This window comes from Mixophyes fleayi, chromosome 12 (genome assembly GCF_038048845.1).
Source record: "Mixophyes fleayi isolate aMixFle1 chromosome 12, aMixFle1.hap1, whole genome shotgun sequence".
NCBI classification, from domain to species: domain Eukaryota; kingdom Metazoa; phylum Chordata; class Amphibia; order Anura; family Limnodynastidae; genus Mixophyes; species Mixophyes fleayi.
Genome location: NC_134413.1, coordinates 85,171,387 through 85,190,375, shown reverse-complemented (window position 1 = coordinate 85,190,375; position 18,989 = coordinate 85,171,387). Strand labels below are relative to the sequence as shown.

The 18,989-nt window shown below is 45.1% G+C and overlaps 1 protein-coding gene across 1 annotated transcript; it reads left to right on the top strand.

The window, feature by feature from the left end:
- The first annotated feature begins 5,063 nt into the window (after positions 1-5,063).
- On the top strand, positions 5,064-18,667 carry LOC142109140 (lens fiber membrane intrinsic protein-like). The gene is made up of 5 exons (XM_075193206.1): positions 5,064-5,103; positions 10,946-11,144; positions 13,752-13,892; positions 16,933-17,067; positions 18,301-18,667. Exons 2-5 carry the CDS (start codon positions 10,970-10,972, stop codon positions 18,366-18,368), a joined length of 519 nt encoding a protein of 172 aa, XP_075049307.1. The 5' UTR covers positions 5,064-5,103; positions 10,946-10,969; the 3' UTR covers positions 18,369-18,667.
- Positions 18,668-18,989: the final 322 nt, after the last annotated feature.

Here is an 18,989-nt window from a genome sequence, read left to right as displayed (position 1 = left end):
AGTCACTAGTAGTCACTAGAGGCTAGTGGTAGTGACTAGAGGCTGGTGGTAGTCACTAGAGGCTAGTGGTAGTCACTAGTAGTCACTAGAGGCTAGTGGTAGTCACTAGTAGTCACTAGAGGCTAGTGGTAGTCACTAGTAGTCACTAGAGGCTAGTGGTAGTCACTAGTAGTCACTAGAGGCTAGTGGTAGTCACTAGTAGTCACTAGAGGCTAGTGGTAGTGACTAGAGGCTGGTGGTAGTCACTAGAGGCTAGTGGTAGTCACTAGTAGTCACTAGAGGCTAGTGGTAGTGACTAGAGGCTAGTGGTAGTGACTAGAGGCTAGTGGTAGTCACTAGAGGCTGGTGGTAGTCACTAGTAGTCACTAGAGGCTAGTGGTAGTGACTAGAGGCTAGTGGTATTGACTAGTAGTCACTAGAGGCTAGTGCTAGTGGTAGTGACTAGAGGCTAGTGGTAGTCACTAGAGGCTAGTGGTAGTCACTAGAGGCTGGTGGTAGTGACTAGAGGCTAGTGGTAGTCACTAGAGGCTAGTGGTAGTGACCAGCAGTCAGTAAAACAGAGGCTGCCTCTTCCTCTGAGAGTCATGTGATAGAGCTGATTACAAATCACAATCCAGCTAATTACTGACCACTAATCATAGAATACAAGATGATACAAGGTGAAATATACAGTATTTATGCAACATCTCACATAGCTTGAAAGAGATACTTCACATTTAGATTACATTTTATTCATTCATTTGCATTCTGAATTATAATGCTGGTGAATGTAAGCTATTGCTCTCTGTTATCAGACATTGCAGCAGAATACAAAGACAGGAAGGTCTCTGTGCATAGGGAAAAAATGCAATTTACAATTATTTACTCAACGAATATAATCATCTCCTCCATGGATGACAATTTGAATCTGCGCCACCAAAACAGGTGCAAATGAATTGCAGATCATTAGAGATTATGTCTTTATAGCTTTACACAAGACATAACTAAACCACATTCTAGATCTCCTTAGCCAAAACAGTGAGAGGGATGATTGATGCCCATGTCTCTGGTACGGGTTATAAAGTACCACAGTATGACAGATTATATAGAAATGTACAGGTGATTGGCAGTCTACCAAGAGGAGACCATATTCATGACGCTCAAGTAAGCATCTAAGAAGCAGATCCGTAGCACCAGGCAACCTGGGCTTCTGTCTAAGGCCCAGTGGAAACTTAGGGTCCTGGGTTACGCTAACATGGTTTTATGTGTGGGGAAAAGGTCAAGGGCCCCATGGTGTCTTAATTAGGCCATCCAATAATAGTTGGACAAGCATAAAATATCTACAGGCATCTTTTGCCTCAATCAACATCAGAAGTCACTGCCAGGAAGATATGGGACATAGTTGGTCAACATAACAGCTTAAATACACAACTAAAGTTTTCTAGCGATTACCTAGGCCTAGATTTCTGGAGAAATATGCCCTGGATTGAAGTGTAATTTACAGTCATTTGCTCATGACCATGTAAGTGCCATGATGTGAGATTAATTGGTCAGTTAATATGGATCCTACAATGTACCAGACAATACCAGAGCAGAGTGTGAGGAATCAAAGCTGAACTTAAGACCCCTCCCCCCTTTCCTCCCAAAATTTGTGCATAAGCAGCGACCCCTTTGAGGCCATGACCCTATCCTCTTCTTGACCTCTCTAGAACCCCTCCCTGCTACCGCTTCTTCTCAGCCCTGCGCCAAAACTCTTTAATGCACTTGATGCTGCAACCCCAGCTGCCACCTTCATCTCCATCACACCGAACCCCAATCCTGGCACTCCCCATAGACTTGTCACCTTTAAAAGTGCAAATAGAGGGAATGGCGCTTCGATACTCACTTCCTACATTCTGTCTTCTCACGACATCACTTTACCACTGTCAGTTTGCGTCTCCGTCCTCCTTCACGACCCTCCCCCAACTCGCACCTTTGCCACTAACTCTGCAGACACTATCTACCACAAAATCTCCTCCTGCCATTTGCACCTCCCAGACACACCTTCCCCGCTACCCCCTGCCACCCTACCACCCAGTAATGGAGTATGAGCACCTTACTCTCCTCTCTTAATCTTTTCCCTTCAACCTCCCCCCTTGAACCAGCTCCTCCACCTGTTCTCCTCCAATAACTGCCTGCACCTTGCTCTCCTATCTAACTTATCCTTCTCCAATGTTATCATCTCGGCCACCTTCAAACTTTCCCTAATCTTCTCCATTCTCAAGAACCCTCTCCTGACCCTTTCTTCCAGTCCAATTACTGCCATATTTCTCTGCTATGCTTTTCATCCAGAATTCTTGAACAACCTTTTATTCAATCATCTCCTCCAATTATCTCGCTGACACCTTTCAGTCAGACGTCCACCCTCTTCACTCATCCAAAACCACTGCCAACATAGTGACCAAATGCCTACTTCTACTCAAGCCAAAAGGCCACTTCTCCCATCTCATACTCCTTGACCTCTCCATTGCTTTTGACACTTTGACCACTCTCTTCTTCTTGACATGTTTCACCTTTCACCATCATGACATTGTCCTCTCCTTGATCACCTCCCATTTCAGGTCTCTCCTTCAATGTCTACACTTCTGATTCCCACTCCCATCCTTTTCTCCTCTATATCAGTGCTCCAAAGCTCTGCTCTTGGCCCTCTGCTCTTTTCTATCTATACCTCCTCTCTCAGCGAATTAATCTGCTTCAACTATCACTCTATGCTGGTGACACCTAAATCTATCTGTCCTCCCCTGACTGCTTTCCCTCTTTCCTATCCCAGGTGTCCAACCGCCTCTCTACCATCTCCACCTGGGTGACCTCTCCTCCTGTCTCTCACAAGTGACCTTGTTGTCATGTCTTATGCTCAATCCTCCACTAAATCATGCTATTATTGGTAGCTCATGAGGTGTTATTATGCTTAATGTCCCTGTCATCATCTCCATCTGTCATTGGATTTATTGTTCTCATGTTTGTCTTATCTGTAAGATGACAGACATCCATCATTGCTTAATCTGTGGCACCTTATTAATAATTAATGATGATAAGACAAGTCCAGAAAAGCTCCCCATCTAGTTGGCATCTTTTAAACTATATAAAAAAATTGTCTTGTCTGGTGGCAGAAGCGTTATTTTTTTTCCACCAATTTGTATCTGATTAAATTCCCCCATGAGGAGGATAACGTTTCCTTGCTGCCCTTTCACTTTATAATATTTGAATTTCAGTACAATCATTTATACTAGTGGCTCATACCAGACTCCTCCGCCCCCATTTAAAATCCTGCCTGAACATGTTACATCCTTCCACATATACTGCCTGTTCATATGCCGAATCCAGCCAAGTCTCCATAATACCCATTATATACTAATTCTCGTCTGACATCTTAACTTCTGGAGGACTCCAGTCAAACCTTTCAGAAATGTCATTCTTTTTCTGACAGATTTAATTTTACACTCTTCCTTATCACCTCTACTAAATCCTCACCCCTCTGCTCCCCATGTCTCTTGTCTCTGCCCTGTTCCTGTCTACACTATTTTGAACGCTGTTTCTATCATTATCCCCCCAATCCTTAGTTTAAATCTTCTCCCCCAGCACAGCTACCCCCTCCCTGAAGTGCAGTCACTGTTATCTGAGAGAGAGAGATCATTGCAGCTCTCCAAGTCCCCAAACCTACCTTCCTACACCAACATCTCAGCCACTGAGTAACCTTTCAGGTGCGCACGTGACACAGGTAGCATTTAAGAGCAAACTACCTTAGAAGTTTGGAGTTTTACAGCCCAGTTCTCTAAAATCATTTTTTAAAATCTGTCCATCTACCTATAACTAGTCATTGGTTGCTGGGTCATACTCTGCAATCTAACAAAAATCTATCAATCCAACCTAGAATATGCTGAAACCACACACCTGAGAGAAAACAAACTGCTAGCACTCTATGGGCTAGATTTACTAAGCTGCGGGTTTGAAACAGTGGAGATGTTGCCTATAGCAACCAATCAGATTCTAGCTGTCATTTTGTAGAATGTACTAAATAAATGAAAGCTAGAATCTGATTGGTTGCTATAGGCAACATCCCCACTTTTTCAAACCCGCAGCTTAGTAAATCTAGCCCTATGTGTCCTCCTAATAATGGAATCAGTTGCCACCAGCACTTGTCTGCCCTTTATCGCCATCTTCTGGTTGCTAATGGAATAACCCAGCTGTTGCAATGCTGCTGAACAGACATCCCCAACTTCAGCCAATCAACCTTCTTCAAGCTTGAGCTACCAGGAGCTTCACTGCACCCCTTAGCAAAATTTGGGGGAGGGCTCAACAATACCGGTCCATCCTTCAGAGGTCCCCACTCTGCTCTTCCAAACGGCGCTTCCCTGTGCAATGCACTGCTCCCACCCTTGACCAAAAGCAGAAAGAGAATGGTCTGGGGTTGGTTGGCCGGCATTGCCTCCAGGATCTGGTAGTTCCACCACTGCCTGCTACCTACCTCAGGATCCTGTTCTCCTCTATCTTCACCTATCAACACTTCTATATGTTGTCTGTAACCTTGGTGTCGCCAGTTGCTTATTGAGATCCAGAATCTGAGCTTCTAGACAGCACCTTGTTCTGCAGGGTCAGAGAACGTGCACAGACTGGCACTGCCAATCATGGGATATACTGATGGCAATGTATGTAAGGTGCGGTGATACTAAGTATTAGTTTACTAGAACTTATTAATGCAATATCAGTGTAATACAACAGAGTGTGACTTTATATACACTATATTGTGACAGTTGTGATTTGTAAGATTATATAGGTATTATAAGTACATCCATTTGGTGATCACATACGTAGAGCACACAATAGACCACTGTGATTTGTATCAGTGAACAAAGCTGGGTATAATGTGTCAGTTTGCTGATCCCTAGGACAATGCCCCCCAGCAACATGGCGTCAGCAGAACCCAGTGAGCAGAGACTCCTAGAGGTTTCCACACATTGTCAGCATTGTATCTGTCACTCGGGTGCTCTATATAAAGCAGAGGGCTCAGCAGTTCTCACTTCTGTGTAAATAGAGTGGGGCTGCTGTATTCGTAGCGTGGACCGACGATGTCTGCTGGCCAGTAAGGTAAGTCCTGTACATATAAGTGCCTCAGATCTGTTCATAGAGCCAGAGGATTCCTGGTTCATAAGAATATGCAGTAATTTAAATTAAAGGATGGAGCAACTGGAAGACCATAGACATCAGGACAAAGTACCTTCATAGAGTCAGGAGAGAAGTCAAAGAGTTTCTTTAAGCAAAATGGAGATAATGTCTGTTCATCGACCCCTTTCCAAATAATAAGGAACTGCAATAAAATGACATGAGAGGTCAAGTAGATGAAATCTGCATGCTGGCATTAAGCAATAAGGGAAGGGTGATAAAATGAGAAAGACATGAGCATATTATTATTATTATTTTTTATTTATATGGCGCCATAAAAGTTCCACAGCGCCGTACACAATATAAACAGTAGATCATACAGGCAAAACAGTGCAGAACAATAAATGAGTAATACCATGACGTCAGAGGCTCCAGACATAGCAATTATAGTGAGGCTGGAGCAGAATAAATGGTAGAGAGACAGGAGGGAGGAGGGCCCTGCTCATAAGAGCTTACATCCTAAAGGGAGGGCAGACAGACAGCAGGAACAGAGGGAGTCAGAGGAGGGGATCAAGCGCAGGAGGCACAAGGTGATGAGAGCGAGCATGGAGAGAGGAGCGAGGTGATGAGAGCGAGCATGGAGAGAAGAGCGAGGTGATGAGAGCGAGCATGGAGAGAGGAGCGAGGTGATGAGAGCGAGCATGAAGAGAGGAGCAAGGTGATGAGAGCGAACATGAAGAGAGGAGCAAGGTGATGAGAGCGAGCATGGAGAGAGGAGCGAGGTGATGAGAGTGAGCATGGGGAGGGGAGCGAGGAGATGAGAGCGAGCATGGCGAGAGGAGCAAGGTGAAGGGAGCGAGCATGGAGAGAGGAGCGAGGTGATGAGAGCGAGCATAGAGAGAGGAGACAGGAGATGAGAGCGAGCATGGAGAGAGGAGCGAGGTCATGAGAGCGAGCATAGAGAGAGGAGCGAGGTCATGAGAGCGAGAATGGAGAGAGGAGCAAGGTGATGAGAGCGAGCATGAAGAGAGGAGCGAGGTGATGAGAGCGAGCATGGAGAGAGGAGCGAGGTGATGAGAGTGAGCATGGGGAGGGGAGCGAGGAGATGAGAGCGAGCATGGCGAGAGGAGCAAGGTGAAGGGAGCGAGCATGGAGAGAGGAGCGAGGTGATGAGAGCGAGCATAGAGAGAGGAGACAGGAGATGAGAGCAAGCATGTAGAGAGGAGAGAGGAGATGAGAGCGAGCATGGAGAGCGGAGCAAGGTGATGAGAGCGAGCATGTAGAGAGGAGAGAAGAGATGAGAGTGAGCATGGAGAGAGGAGCGAGGTGATGAGAGCGAGCATAGAGAGAGGAGCCAGGAGATGAGAGCGAGCATGGAGAGAGGAGCGAGGTCATGAGAGTGAGAATGGAGAGAGGAGCGAGGTGATGAGAGCGAGCATGGAGAGAGGAGCCAGGAGATGAGAGCGAGCATAGAGAGAGGAGCGAGGTCATGAGAGCGAGCATGGCGAGAGGAGCCAGGAGATGAGAGCGAGCATAGAGAGAGGAGCGAGGTCATGAGAGCGAGCATGGAGAGAGGAGCAAGGTGATGAGAGCGAGCATGAAGAGAGGAGCGAGGTGATGAGAGCGAGCATGGAGAGAGGAGCGAGGTGATGAGAGTGAGCATGGGGAGGGGAGCGAGGAGATGAGAGCGAGCATGGCGAGAGGAGCAAGGTGAAGGGAGCGAGCATGGAGAGAGGAGCGAGGTGATGAGAGCGAGCATAGAGAGAGGAGATGAGAGCGAGCATGGAGAGAGGAGCAAGGTGATGAGAGCGAGCATGTAGAGAGGAGATGAGAGTGAGCATGGAGAGAGGAGCGAGGTGATGAGAGCGAGCATGGAGAGAGGAGCCAGGAGATGAGAGCGAGCATGGAGAGAGGAGCGAGGTCATGAGAGTGAGAATGGAGAGAGGAGCGAGGTGATGAGAGCGAGCATGGAGAGAGGAGCCAGGAGATGAGAGCGAGCATAGAGAGAGGAGCGAGGTCATGAGAGCGAGCATGGAGAGAGAAGCGAGGTGATGAGAGCAAGCATTGGGAGAGGAGCGAGGTCATGAGAGCAAGCATGGAGAGAATGTTAAGTGGAAGGCTGGTAGACTTTGAAGAAGAGGTAAGTTTTGAGTGCCCATTTGAGGGAGCACAAATTATTGGACAATCAGATGGAGTGTAGGAGGTCATTCCAGTGCAGGGGGGCAACTTGGGAGAAGTTTTGGATTCTGGAATGGTATAAGGTGATCAGAGTGGAGAAGAGACGATGGTCATTGGCCAATTGCAGGGACCGGGTGGAAATGTGAATGGAGAGGAGATTGGAGATATAAGGGGCAGTAGAGTGGCAGGACAGCACGGTGGCTAAGTGGTTAGCACTTCTGCCTCACAACACTGGGGTCATGAGTTCAATTCCCGACCATGGCCATATCTGTGCGGAGTTTGTATGTTCTCCCCGTGTTTGCGTGGGTTTCCTCCAGGTGCTCCGGTTTCCTCCCACACTCCAAAAACATACTAGTAGGTTAATTGGCTGCTATCAAAATTGACCCTAGTCTCTCTCTGTCTGTCTGCGAGTGTGTATATTAGGGAAATTAGACTGTAAGCTCCAATGGGGCAGGGACTGGTGTGAATGGGTTCTCTGTACAGCGCTGCGTAATCAGTGGTGCTATATAAATAAATGATGATGATGAGTGGCAGAGGACCTTGTAGGTAAGGGTAAGAAGATTAAAAAGGATTCTGTAGGGGAAGGGGAGCCAGTGTAAGACGAGGCAGAAGAGGAGCGTCGAGAAAGGAAGATAAATCTTGCAGCTGCATTGAGTATAGAACAAAAGGGAGAGAGGTTGGAGCAGTGAGAAGGTTGCAGTAATCAAGTAGTGAAATGATGAGTGCATGGACAATGGTTTTGATTGCATCCTGAGATAATAAGGGCAGGATGCAGTTGATGTTGCATAGTTGGAAGCGACAGGATTGGGCAAGCGATTGAATGTAGGGGGAAAAAGAGAGGGAGGAGTCAATGGGGGACAGAACAGATGGTGTTAACAGTGATGGAGAGAACCAGGTGAGATGAGGATCTAGATGGAGGGAAAACAAAGAGTTTGGTTTTTGCAATGTTAATTTTGAGAAAACATGAGGACATCCAAGAGGAGATGGTGAGAGGTAGTCAGATACACGAGTGAGGAAGAAGGGGGCAATCAGGAGATGAGATGTAAAGTTGAATATCATCAATGTATAGGTGATTCTGAAGACTGAATTAAGTGATGAGAGCACCTAGGGAGGTAGTATAAAGCGAAAATAGTAGAGGGACGAGAACAGAGCCCTGAGGGACTTCTACAGGGAGGGTGGAAGGGGGAAGGATGAACCAGATGTGGATACAATGAAAGAGCAGTTGACAAAGTAAGAAGTGAACCATGTGAGGACAGAGGCTGAGAGGCTGAGAGACTGAAGGGTCTGCAAAAGAAGGGGGTGGTTCACGGTACGAACAGGTCCAGGAGGATGAGCAGGGAGAAGTTATCCCTGGATTTAGCAGAGAGGAGATCATTAGTTACATTGGCCAGGGCAGTTTAAGGGGAGTGGAGGGGGCAGAAACCTGATTGGAGAGGGTCAAGAGGGAATTGTCCGAGAGGTGACTGGTGAGGCGGTGAGATGGATGAGATTAATGAGACATTGTGAAAAGAATGGGAAAGGATAGAAGGAATATAAAAACATAAAGAAAAACTGCATACACAAAAAGTAGAGGCAAATTATCTGTAGCGTCGAGTTAAATTAAAAATATAATCATATTCTAAATCAAACACTTTCCACCACGTTTTACCTCTGGTTTATTAACAAATCAAACATAGAAACATAGAATTTGATGACAGCAAAAAACCAAAAAATCCATCTATTCTGCCCTGTATGATAATTCTACCTTATGTAACTTCTCATCCTCTTATTTATATAAAAATTGTCTTCCTGATATCTACTAATGATGAGCAGTTCGGATTATGTGAAATCCGACAAAATCCTACATTGGGGATCCGAGTGAAACCGAGTCATGAGGCGAAACTTCGTTTCCATGATTTTTTTTGCAAAGCTCTCGTTAGTTTTGGAACGCCATCTTTTGTATAGTCCTCCCTCGTTCTCTCAAGTGTCATTTGAGAAGAGACAGAGTGTAGGGAGGAGGATAGCTGCGGTGCTCTGCCTGGTTCAGGGGGAACCAGGCACATAGGAAAGCAATAGTGTTAGATTCAGCAGCAGCGGCACAAAAAAGTCTATATATTCTAATCTTTTCTATTTTTCAATATTTTTATATATTGGAAGGGTCATTTAGTGAATTTAAAGAAGACTGTCTGTCATGTTCAGCATGCAGCTTGACCTCTCAAAAAAATGCTATATATTTTAATCTGTTCTATATTTCAATACTTGTCCATTTTGAAAGGGTTATTCAGAGAAATCTATACTTGAAAAGGCTGTTGGCGTGTGAGGGTGAGCAGCAGATACACACCCCAAAAAAGTAAACAGGGTGTTCTTGACTGACTCAGAGCAGCACAACCCCCCGATAAAATATAAAACTTGTTTGATAGGGGTATATTGTGGAGCAGTGTCCTAAGAATTGTAAGATAACATTATCCCCTTTCCCTATCTCATTGGACGTTCCCCTGGTGTGGTGGCATCTACAAGTAGCTCCAATTAGTTCAAGTAACATTACTCCTCTTGGCAACCATGGATCACTGTGCAGATCAGGAGCTGCCCAGTACCAGTACTGGCAGTAATACTGTTACGACCTCTGCTAGTAAAAAAGGTAATGAGGGAAGAAAGTTGATGAAAGGGTTCTCAAAATCCAAACAATATTTGTCAAATTCAATATCAAAGAAACCATCAGCTCTTGATGGAAGGAGTAGGATAAAGATGGAATTTTCTGATGAATGTAGCCATTTGTCCAAAAAAAGCAAAATAGCTAACATTCCATACACCACCCGCAGGGGGAGGACAAGGCTCAGAGTATGTCCACTTTTTGCTAGTAGGGCTCCTGCTACTGCTGGTACTGGTATATGCACCGTTCCAAAACAGAGTGCCCAACGCGGTCGTGTATCGTTCTCAACTTCACATGCACCACCTTGTCACTCAGCGGGTACGTCTGTTACTGACACCTCCAAAACAGACAAATCAGTGCCTGAGGATAACACTGAGGTTGAAGAACAACTTGGACACTCACAGAATACTGAGGATAGTGACCCTCTCCAATGTATTGCTGCAGCACTGGCCCTCTCCAATGTATTGCTGCAGCACTGACCCTCTACAATGTATTGCTGCAGCACTGACCCTCTACAATGTATTGCTGCAGCGCTGACCCTCTACAATATATTGCTGCAGCGCTGACCCTCTACAATGTATTGCTGCAGCGCTGACCCTCTACAATGTATTGCTGCAGCACTGGCCCTCTCCAATGTATTGCTGCAGCACTGACCCTCTACAATGTATTGCTGCAGCGCTGACCCTCTACAATATATTGCTGCAGCGCTGACCCTCTACAATGTATTGCTGCAGCGCTGACCCTCTACAATGTATTGCTGCAGCGCTGACCCTCTACAATATATTGCTGCAGCACTGACCCTCTACAATGTATTGCTGCAGCGCTGACCCTCTACAAAGGAGAGTGCAACATTCATGAGAATCAATGAAATGTTAGACTTACATGTAATAAGATAAATACAGTGTCCGTAGAGTGTGTACTGAGAAATGTAAGTTATAAATGTCATTATGAGTCTGATATTCTACATGAAATATAGCCATATATTGTGATCTGGTAACAGTGGTTCCTTGTACTATATAGGAGAGAAGCCCACGTCTTCTGAAAATGTACACATTAATGGGAGGCGGTCTGCTCTGTGCAGTCTCCGGATTGGTTCTCCTCATAGTGGCCACAGCTACAGATTTCTGGATGCAGTATCGGTACTCGGGGAACTTGAGCAATCAGGGACTATGGAGGTTCTGTGTGGCTGGGAAATGTCATGCCCACACCATCACTGTGGGTAAGAACGAAATCTACTAGGAGACTGATGACCAAAGCATAATCCATAATCCATGATCCCTAATCCACTATCCATGATCCATAACCAACAATCCATCATCCAGAATCCAGAATCCACAATCCATGATCCATAACCAACAATCCATGATCCATAATCCATGATCCATAATCCATAATCCACAATCCATGATCCATAACGAACAATCACCGATCCATGATCCATAATCCATGATCCATAATCCCCAATCCATGATCCATAACGAACAATCATCGATCCATGATGCATAATCCATAATCCATTAACCATAATCCCCAATCCATGATCCATAATCCTTAATCCATGATCCATAATCAAGAATCCACTATCTATGATCCATAACCAACAATCCATGATCCATAATCCATGATCCACAATCCATGATCCATAATCAAGAATCCATGATCCATAATCCATGATCCATAATCCACAATCTATGATACATAACCAACAATCCATGATCCATAATCCATGATCCATAATCCCCAATCCCCGATCCATGATCCATTAACCATAATCCATGATACATAATCCCCAATCCATGATCCATAACCAACAATCCATGATCCATAATCCATGATCCATAATCCATGATCCATAATCCACAATCTATTATCCATAGCCAACAATACATGATCCATAATCCATGATACATAATCCATGATCCATAATCCACAATCTATTATCCATAGCCAACAATCCATGATCCATAATCCATGATCCATAATCCATGATCCATAATCCACAATCTATGATCCATAACCAACAATCCATGATCCATAATCCACAATCTATGATCCATAACCAACAATCCATGATCCATGATCCATAATCCATGATCCATTAACCATAATCCATAACCAACAATCCCCGATCCATGATCCATTAACCATAATCCATGATACATAATCCACAATCCACGATCCATAATCCATAATCCATGATCCATAACCAACAATCCACGATCAATGATCCATAATCCATAATCCACAATCCATGATCCATAATCCCCAATCCATGATCCATAACCAACAATCCAAGATCAATGATCTATAATCCATAATCCATAATCCATGATCTCGCTAAATCTCTAGTCAAAGTATAGCAAAATTGCAGAATCCAGGAATTACACTAAGTGGAAGCAGAACAGGGCGACTCAGAAGATTGGCGTGAACTAGAAGACAAGAGGAATATATTTGTGGCAAGGAAAGGCTGGATGCAGGTTCTGCCATCACCGCTGGTCCCAGCTGTCAGTGACAACCATAGGGACCCTCAGGGGGTGTCAGGAACTAGATCCATCTAAAGATCAATATAAGCAGTTCTATTACATCCAGTTTACACTGAATCTTTCATATTAGCAAACAAAGAAACTTATCAAACCTTGGTCTTCGTATGTTGTTATTATTATTATTATTATTATTATTATTATTATTATTATTAATAGTATTTATTAATGTATTTATTTATAAGGCGTCATAGGTTGTCTAGCACCAGATACAAAGCAAGTAACACATAGATGAGGTTATACACATAAGTAGCACAGATGAGTGTGAGTAAGGCTATGGGTACTCACACAGAGTGCAGCAAAATACATGACAGCACGTACAAGGGAGTCAGACAGTAGACGTCGGACAAGAGGCAGAGAGGACCCTACCCATAAGAGCTTACATTCTAGAGGGAGAGGTGGTGAGAGACAGTAGGACCAACTGGGAGAAGATATAGATAACAGATGAGGAAGAGGAGGTAATGGATAGAATGGTCAGGAGGTGGTAGTATAGATGAGCTTGAAAAGGTGAGTTTTGAGTGAGTGTTTGAAGGATTGAGGTTTGGGGGAGAGTCGAGTGAAGTGTGGTAGGGAGTTCCAAAGAGTGGGGGCAGCACGGGTAAGGAGCTTGAACTGAAACGGATTGGGAGCCAATGAAGAGATTTACGGAGAGGAGAAGCAGAAGATGTGCGGTGGGAGAGGAGGATGAGCCGAGCGGCAGCATTCTGTATGGATTGAAGGTCAGAAGTGTGAGAGTCAGGAAGACCAGTGAGAAGGAGGTTGTAATAATAGAGATGAGAAATGATAAGTGAATGGACCAGGATTTTGGTTGTTTACTGAGAGAGGAACAGACGGATTTTCATGATTACGGAGGAGGAAGTGTCAGGATTTGGTGAGGACTGGATATGATAGGTAAAGCTGAGGGCACAGTCAAGGGTGACTTCAAGGCAGAGGGCGTAGGGGACAGGAGAGAGAGTGATGTTGTCAACTAAAAGTGAGATAAATATATAGATATAAAAAGCTGGGAATGTTGGCTGATTACATCTATAGATATATAAATGACAGAATAATAAAATGATGTATTTCCCCTATTGTTTTATCACTACATAATGAATCTACAAGAAAAATACATTTATTCCAATTTGCGACAATTCACCCAGAGAGAACAATGTAAATAATCCCAGCAAGACATTCAGACTGATACCTAACCATTGTCTTACATGGGGGGGACAGTAAATAAATGTGATGGTGACTTGGTGTATGTTATAGACTTGTGCTCTGATCCTGCATCATCTCCTCTTCTCCAGCCTTCTGGGATGCCACACGAGCGTTCATGTTGTTGTCCATCCTGTCCTGTTTCGCTGGCATCATCTTGGGACTCACAGCTTTTTCCAGTGGGGCCAAATCTGCTAGGACTCGCTCTGCAGGACTTACCTTGTTAGTTGCAGGTAAGAGGTCTGCGTGGAAGCAGCACTAGTATATCAATAAATGTCTTATAGTCATATATCCAGTCCATAAGCTCATACACCGATAACACATCTGCTGAAACTTGCGTACTGTACTTATATCAGATCAGTAGCTAGTACAATCCACTAACACAATAAGTAACTGGAGTAAGGCATTGCAGCAGGTGAGGAGTAAGGCATTGCACCAGGTGAGGAGTAAGCATTGCAGATGAGTAAGCATTGCAGCAGGTGAGGAGTAAGCATTGCACCAGGTGAGGAGTAAGCATTGCAGATGAGTAAGCATTGCAGCAGGTGAGGAGTAAGGCATTGCAGCAGGTGAGGAGTAAGCATTGCAGATGAGTAAGCATTGCAGCAGGTGAGGAGTAAGCATTGCACCAGGTGAGGAGTAAGCATTGCAGATGAGGAGTAAGGCATTGCAGCAGGTGAGGAGTAAGCATTGCAGATGAGTAAGCATTGCAGCAGGTGAGGAGTAAGCATTGCAGATGAGTAAGCATTGCAGCAGGTGAGGAGTAAGGCATTGCACCAGGTGAAGAGTAAGCATTGCAGCAGGTGAGGAGTAAGGCATTGCACCAGGTGAGGAGTAAGGCATTGCAGCAGGTGAGGAGTAAGCATTACAGCAGGTGAAGAGTAAGGCATTGCACCAGGTGAAGAGTAAGCATTGCACCAGGTGAGGAGTAAGGCATTGCAACAGGTGAGGAGTAAGGCATTGCAACAGGTGAGGAGTAAGCATTGCAGCAGGTGAGGAGTAAGGCATTGCAGCAGGTGAGCAGTAAGGCATTGCAGCAGGTGAGGAGTAAGCATTGCAGATGAGGAGTAAGCATTGCACCAGGTGAGCAGTAAGGCATTGCACCAGGTGAGCAGTAAGGCATTGCACCAGGTGAGCAGTAAGGCATTGCAGCAGGTGAGGAGTAAGCATTGCAGATGAGGAGTAAGCATTGCAGCAGATGAGGAGTAAGGCATTGCAGCAGATGAGGAGTAAGGCATTGCAGCAGATGAGGAGTAAGGCATTGCAGCAGGTGAGGAGTAAGGCATTGCACCAGGTGAGGAGTAAGCATTGCACCAGGTGAGGAGTAAGCATTGCACCAGATGAGGAGTAAGGCATTGCAGCAGGTGAGGAGTAAGCATTGCAGCAGGTGAGGAGTAAGCATTGCAGCAGGTGAAGAGTAAGCATTGCAGATGAGTAAGCATTGCAGCAGGTGAGCAGTAAGGCATTGCAGCAGGTGAGCAGTAAGGCATTGCAGCAGGTGAGGAGTAAAGCATTGCAGCAGGTGAAGAGTAAGCATTGCAGATGAGTAAGGCATTGCAGCAGGTGAAGAGTAAGCATTGCAGATGAGTAAGCATTGCAGCAGGTGAGGAGTAAGCATTGCAGATGAGTAAGCATTGCAGCAGGTGAGGAGTAAGGCATTGCAACAGGTGAGGAGTAAGCATTGCAGATGAGTAAGCATTGCAGCAGGTGAGGAGTAAGCATTGCAGATGAGTAAGCATTGCAGCAGGTGAGGAGTAAGGCATTGCACCAGGTGAAGCGTAAGCATTGCAGCAGGTGAGGAGTAAGGCATTGCACCAGGTGAGGAGTAAGGCATTGCAGCAGGTGAGGAGTAAGCATTACAGCAGGTGAAGAGTAAGGCATTGCACCAGGTGAAGAGTAAGCATTGCACCAGGTGAGGAGTAAGGCATTGCACCAGGTGAGGAGTAAGGCATTGCACCAGGTGAAGAGTAAGGCATTGCAGCAGGTGAGGAGTAAGCATTGCACCAGGTGAGGAGTAAGGCATTGCACCAGGTGAGGAGTAAGCATTGCACCAGGTGAAGAGTAAGGCATTGCACCAGGTGAAGAGTAAGGCATTGCAGCAGGTGAGGAGTAAGCATTGCAGCAGGTGAGGAGTAAGGCATTGCACCAGGTGAGGAGTAAGGCATTGCACCAGGTGAGGAGTAAGCATTGCAGCAGGTGAGGAGTAAGGCATTGCACCAGGTGAGGAGTAAGGCATTGCACCAGGTGAGGAGTAAGGCATTGCACCAGGTGAGGAGTAAGCATTGCACCAGGTGAGGAGTAAGCATTGCAGCTCTGTGATCGCTAATCATTGTGTCACTGTGCTTCCACCAGCCCTCTGCAATGTTCTCTATCTGACCACAGGAGCAGTGTTTGCTGGGTGAAGTTTGGCTGGTGGCCCCATATGCCTGTAAGACCCAGCAGTCCTGCTGTTCCTGATCATATCAGCTTGTTTGGTGCCTGGTACTATGCTCTTACTCTATCCCTCACACATGAGAAGCTTCCCACCACCTGCTTTGAAAGGCATAGTAACTAATTATAATAATGATGTATGGTGGGAGCCAGTGGGCAGCAACAGGGGTATAAGAGTTGGAACCTCAGCAGTCCTCACATAAAATGATAAAACAACTATCAAGTACTATAAACAAACTTGGAGTAACATCCGCAGAACTCTCGTCACAGAATACATAGATAGATAATACAAGGATTGTCCACTAGATGTCACTAGAGACAAGTAGACATTATCTGCATTATAAATCCCCAGCACTGGCTGCTTTTGCATGGAGCACAAACATACTCTGCACAGGTTTATTTTTACACTGCAATTTAGAGTTGAGCAAAACACATGACCCATCCAACTCTAAATGTGTTCTCACATTTTACGTTTACCCTGCAACATTTGTTTTTTGCTTTGCTTGTAACTCTACATGAGGTCCATTATGTGCAATAGGCCAGCGCAGTATGTCACAGTGTGATTAATGACAGATGATTAATACTTTCCATGTAAATACAGTATTCAGCACAAGTATGGTCCAGACAGATCCCTCCAGCACAGCCACAGCAAACACAATAAATCAAAACACGGAAATATGTCTGAAATTACACTGCGACAAATTATACCAAAGTGAATTATTTAGGATTCTACTTGCAGAGGTCTATGTTATACCTCTTGTATCTATGTCTCACCCATGTCCACATAGGACAATACATGTAGCTCTAACTGTTCCTGTGACCAATAGGATTGCTTCTTATCTGCAGGGTTCTTTGCGCTACTCGCATTGTCTGTGTACACCGGAGTGACTGTGAACTTCTTTGGGAAACGTTATGCAGACTGGAGATTCTCCTGGTCCTATATCCTGGCCTGGATTGGAATCATTCTCACCCTATCTGCAGGTAGGTGACCTGGTATATTATTCCATCCAAGACCCACCAGTCACAGAGGTGATCTGCTATATTGTCCCATCTGAGACCCACCGGTCACAGAGGTGACCTGTTCTATTGTCCCATCTGAGACTCGCCAGTCAGAGAGGTGATCTGCTATATTGTCCCATCGTAGACCCACCGGTCAGAGAGGTGACCTGATATATTGTCCCATCTGAGACCCATCGATCACAGAGGTGACTTGTTATATTTTCCCATCTGAGACCCACCAATCACAGAGGTGACCTGATATATTGTCCCATCTGAGACCCACCAGTCAGAGAGGTGACCTGTTATATTATTCCATCCAAGACCAACCAGTCACAGAGGTGACCTGTTTTATTGTCCCATCTGAGACCCACCGATCAGAGAGGTGACTTGTTTTTTTTTCCCATCTGAGACCAACCAGTCACAGAGGTGACCTGTTATACTGTCCCAATTGAGACCCACCGGTCAGAGAGGTGACCTGTTCTATTGTCCCATCTGAGACCCATCAGTCACAGAGGTGGCCTGTTCTATTGTCCCATCTGAGACCCACCAGTCACAGAGGTGATCTGCTATATTGTCCCATCGTAGACCCACCAGTCACAGAGGTGATCTGCTATATTGTCCTATCTGAGACCCACCAGTCACAGAGGTGACCTGTTATATTGTCCCATCTGAGACCCACCAGTCACAGAGGTGATCTGCTATATTGTCCCATCGTAGACCCACCAGTCACTGAGGTGACCTGTTCTATTGTCCCATCTGAGACCCACCAATCACAGAGGTGATCTGCTATATTGTCCCATCGTAGACCCACCAGTCACTGAGGTGATCTGTTCTATTGTCCCATCTGAGACCCACCAGTCACAGAAGTGACCTGTTCTATTGTCCCATCTGAGACCCACCAGTCAGAGAGGTGACCTGTTATATTGTCCCATCTGAGACCCACCAGTCACAGAGGTGACCTGTTCTATTGTCCCATCGTAGACCCACCAGTTAGATAAGAAGACGCAGACACAGCGACAAATAAAGGAACATTGTATTATTATTCCCACACACATTTCTCACACTGTTTTATTGTTCTCTTCACGTGTTCATTTCACTTCAAATGTTGGGAAAAGTTGAACAGAACTTTCAGTTTAGATGTTTTTTCTGTGGGAAAATGTAAAATCCTGAAGGACCTTTATCTCCTTCCCATATTTCTATGCTCTGTATTTCCAGGTATTTTCCATATCTGTGCCTACGCCAGGACAAGCTCTCAAGATGTGGGCAATGTGTCCAGTGGATGAGATCCAGCAGCCCATACCCCATATTACATGTCCTCTGTCTCCCATTTCCGCCATGACACTGGCATTGCCGGCTCTTTATCATTTAAGTGAACTTTCTGATGTCTTCTGGGGCTCACACAGAAAATGGAGCTGCCCCAACTTGTCTGTTAGAACTTTTATATTGACCAGTTATGGTCCCAGATGATGGATTCTATGGAGATAATTGCTTTTATATTGGTGTATGGGCTGGGTCTGTCTAGCCAAGATATATCGTTGGACTGTAGTATAAATATTGCTAATATTATATTTAAAATATTTAATGTGACAATAAAATATAATATTGGAGTTTGTTTTCTACATTCATGATAGAAAAGCACCAAAATTCTAAACGTCTTCCATTAGTGCTTATAACAGAATTACCCGACTGTGGAAGTGTGGGCAGAGTCACCGAAGAGGATTATCTCTCCCACCATTAGGAGCGAGATAATACTGTTGGTTTAGGGTTGAACATAAGTTGCCCGTTTGCCTATTGGCATGTATGTGACAACACACTCAGGTTTCCATGTCTGGTCTATCTTGGGATACATCTAACCCTGACATATAATTCATAGATGTGTCTAGAACATGTATATTGCATTTCTC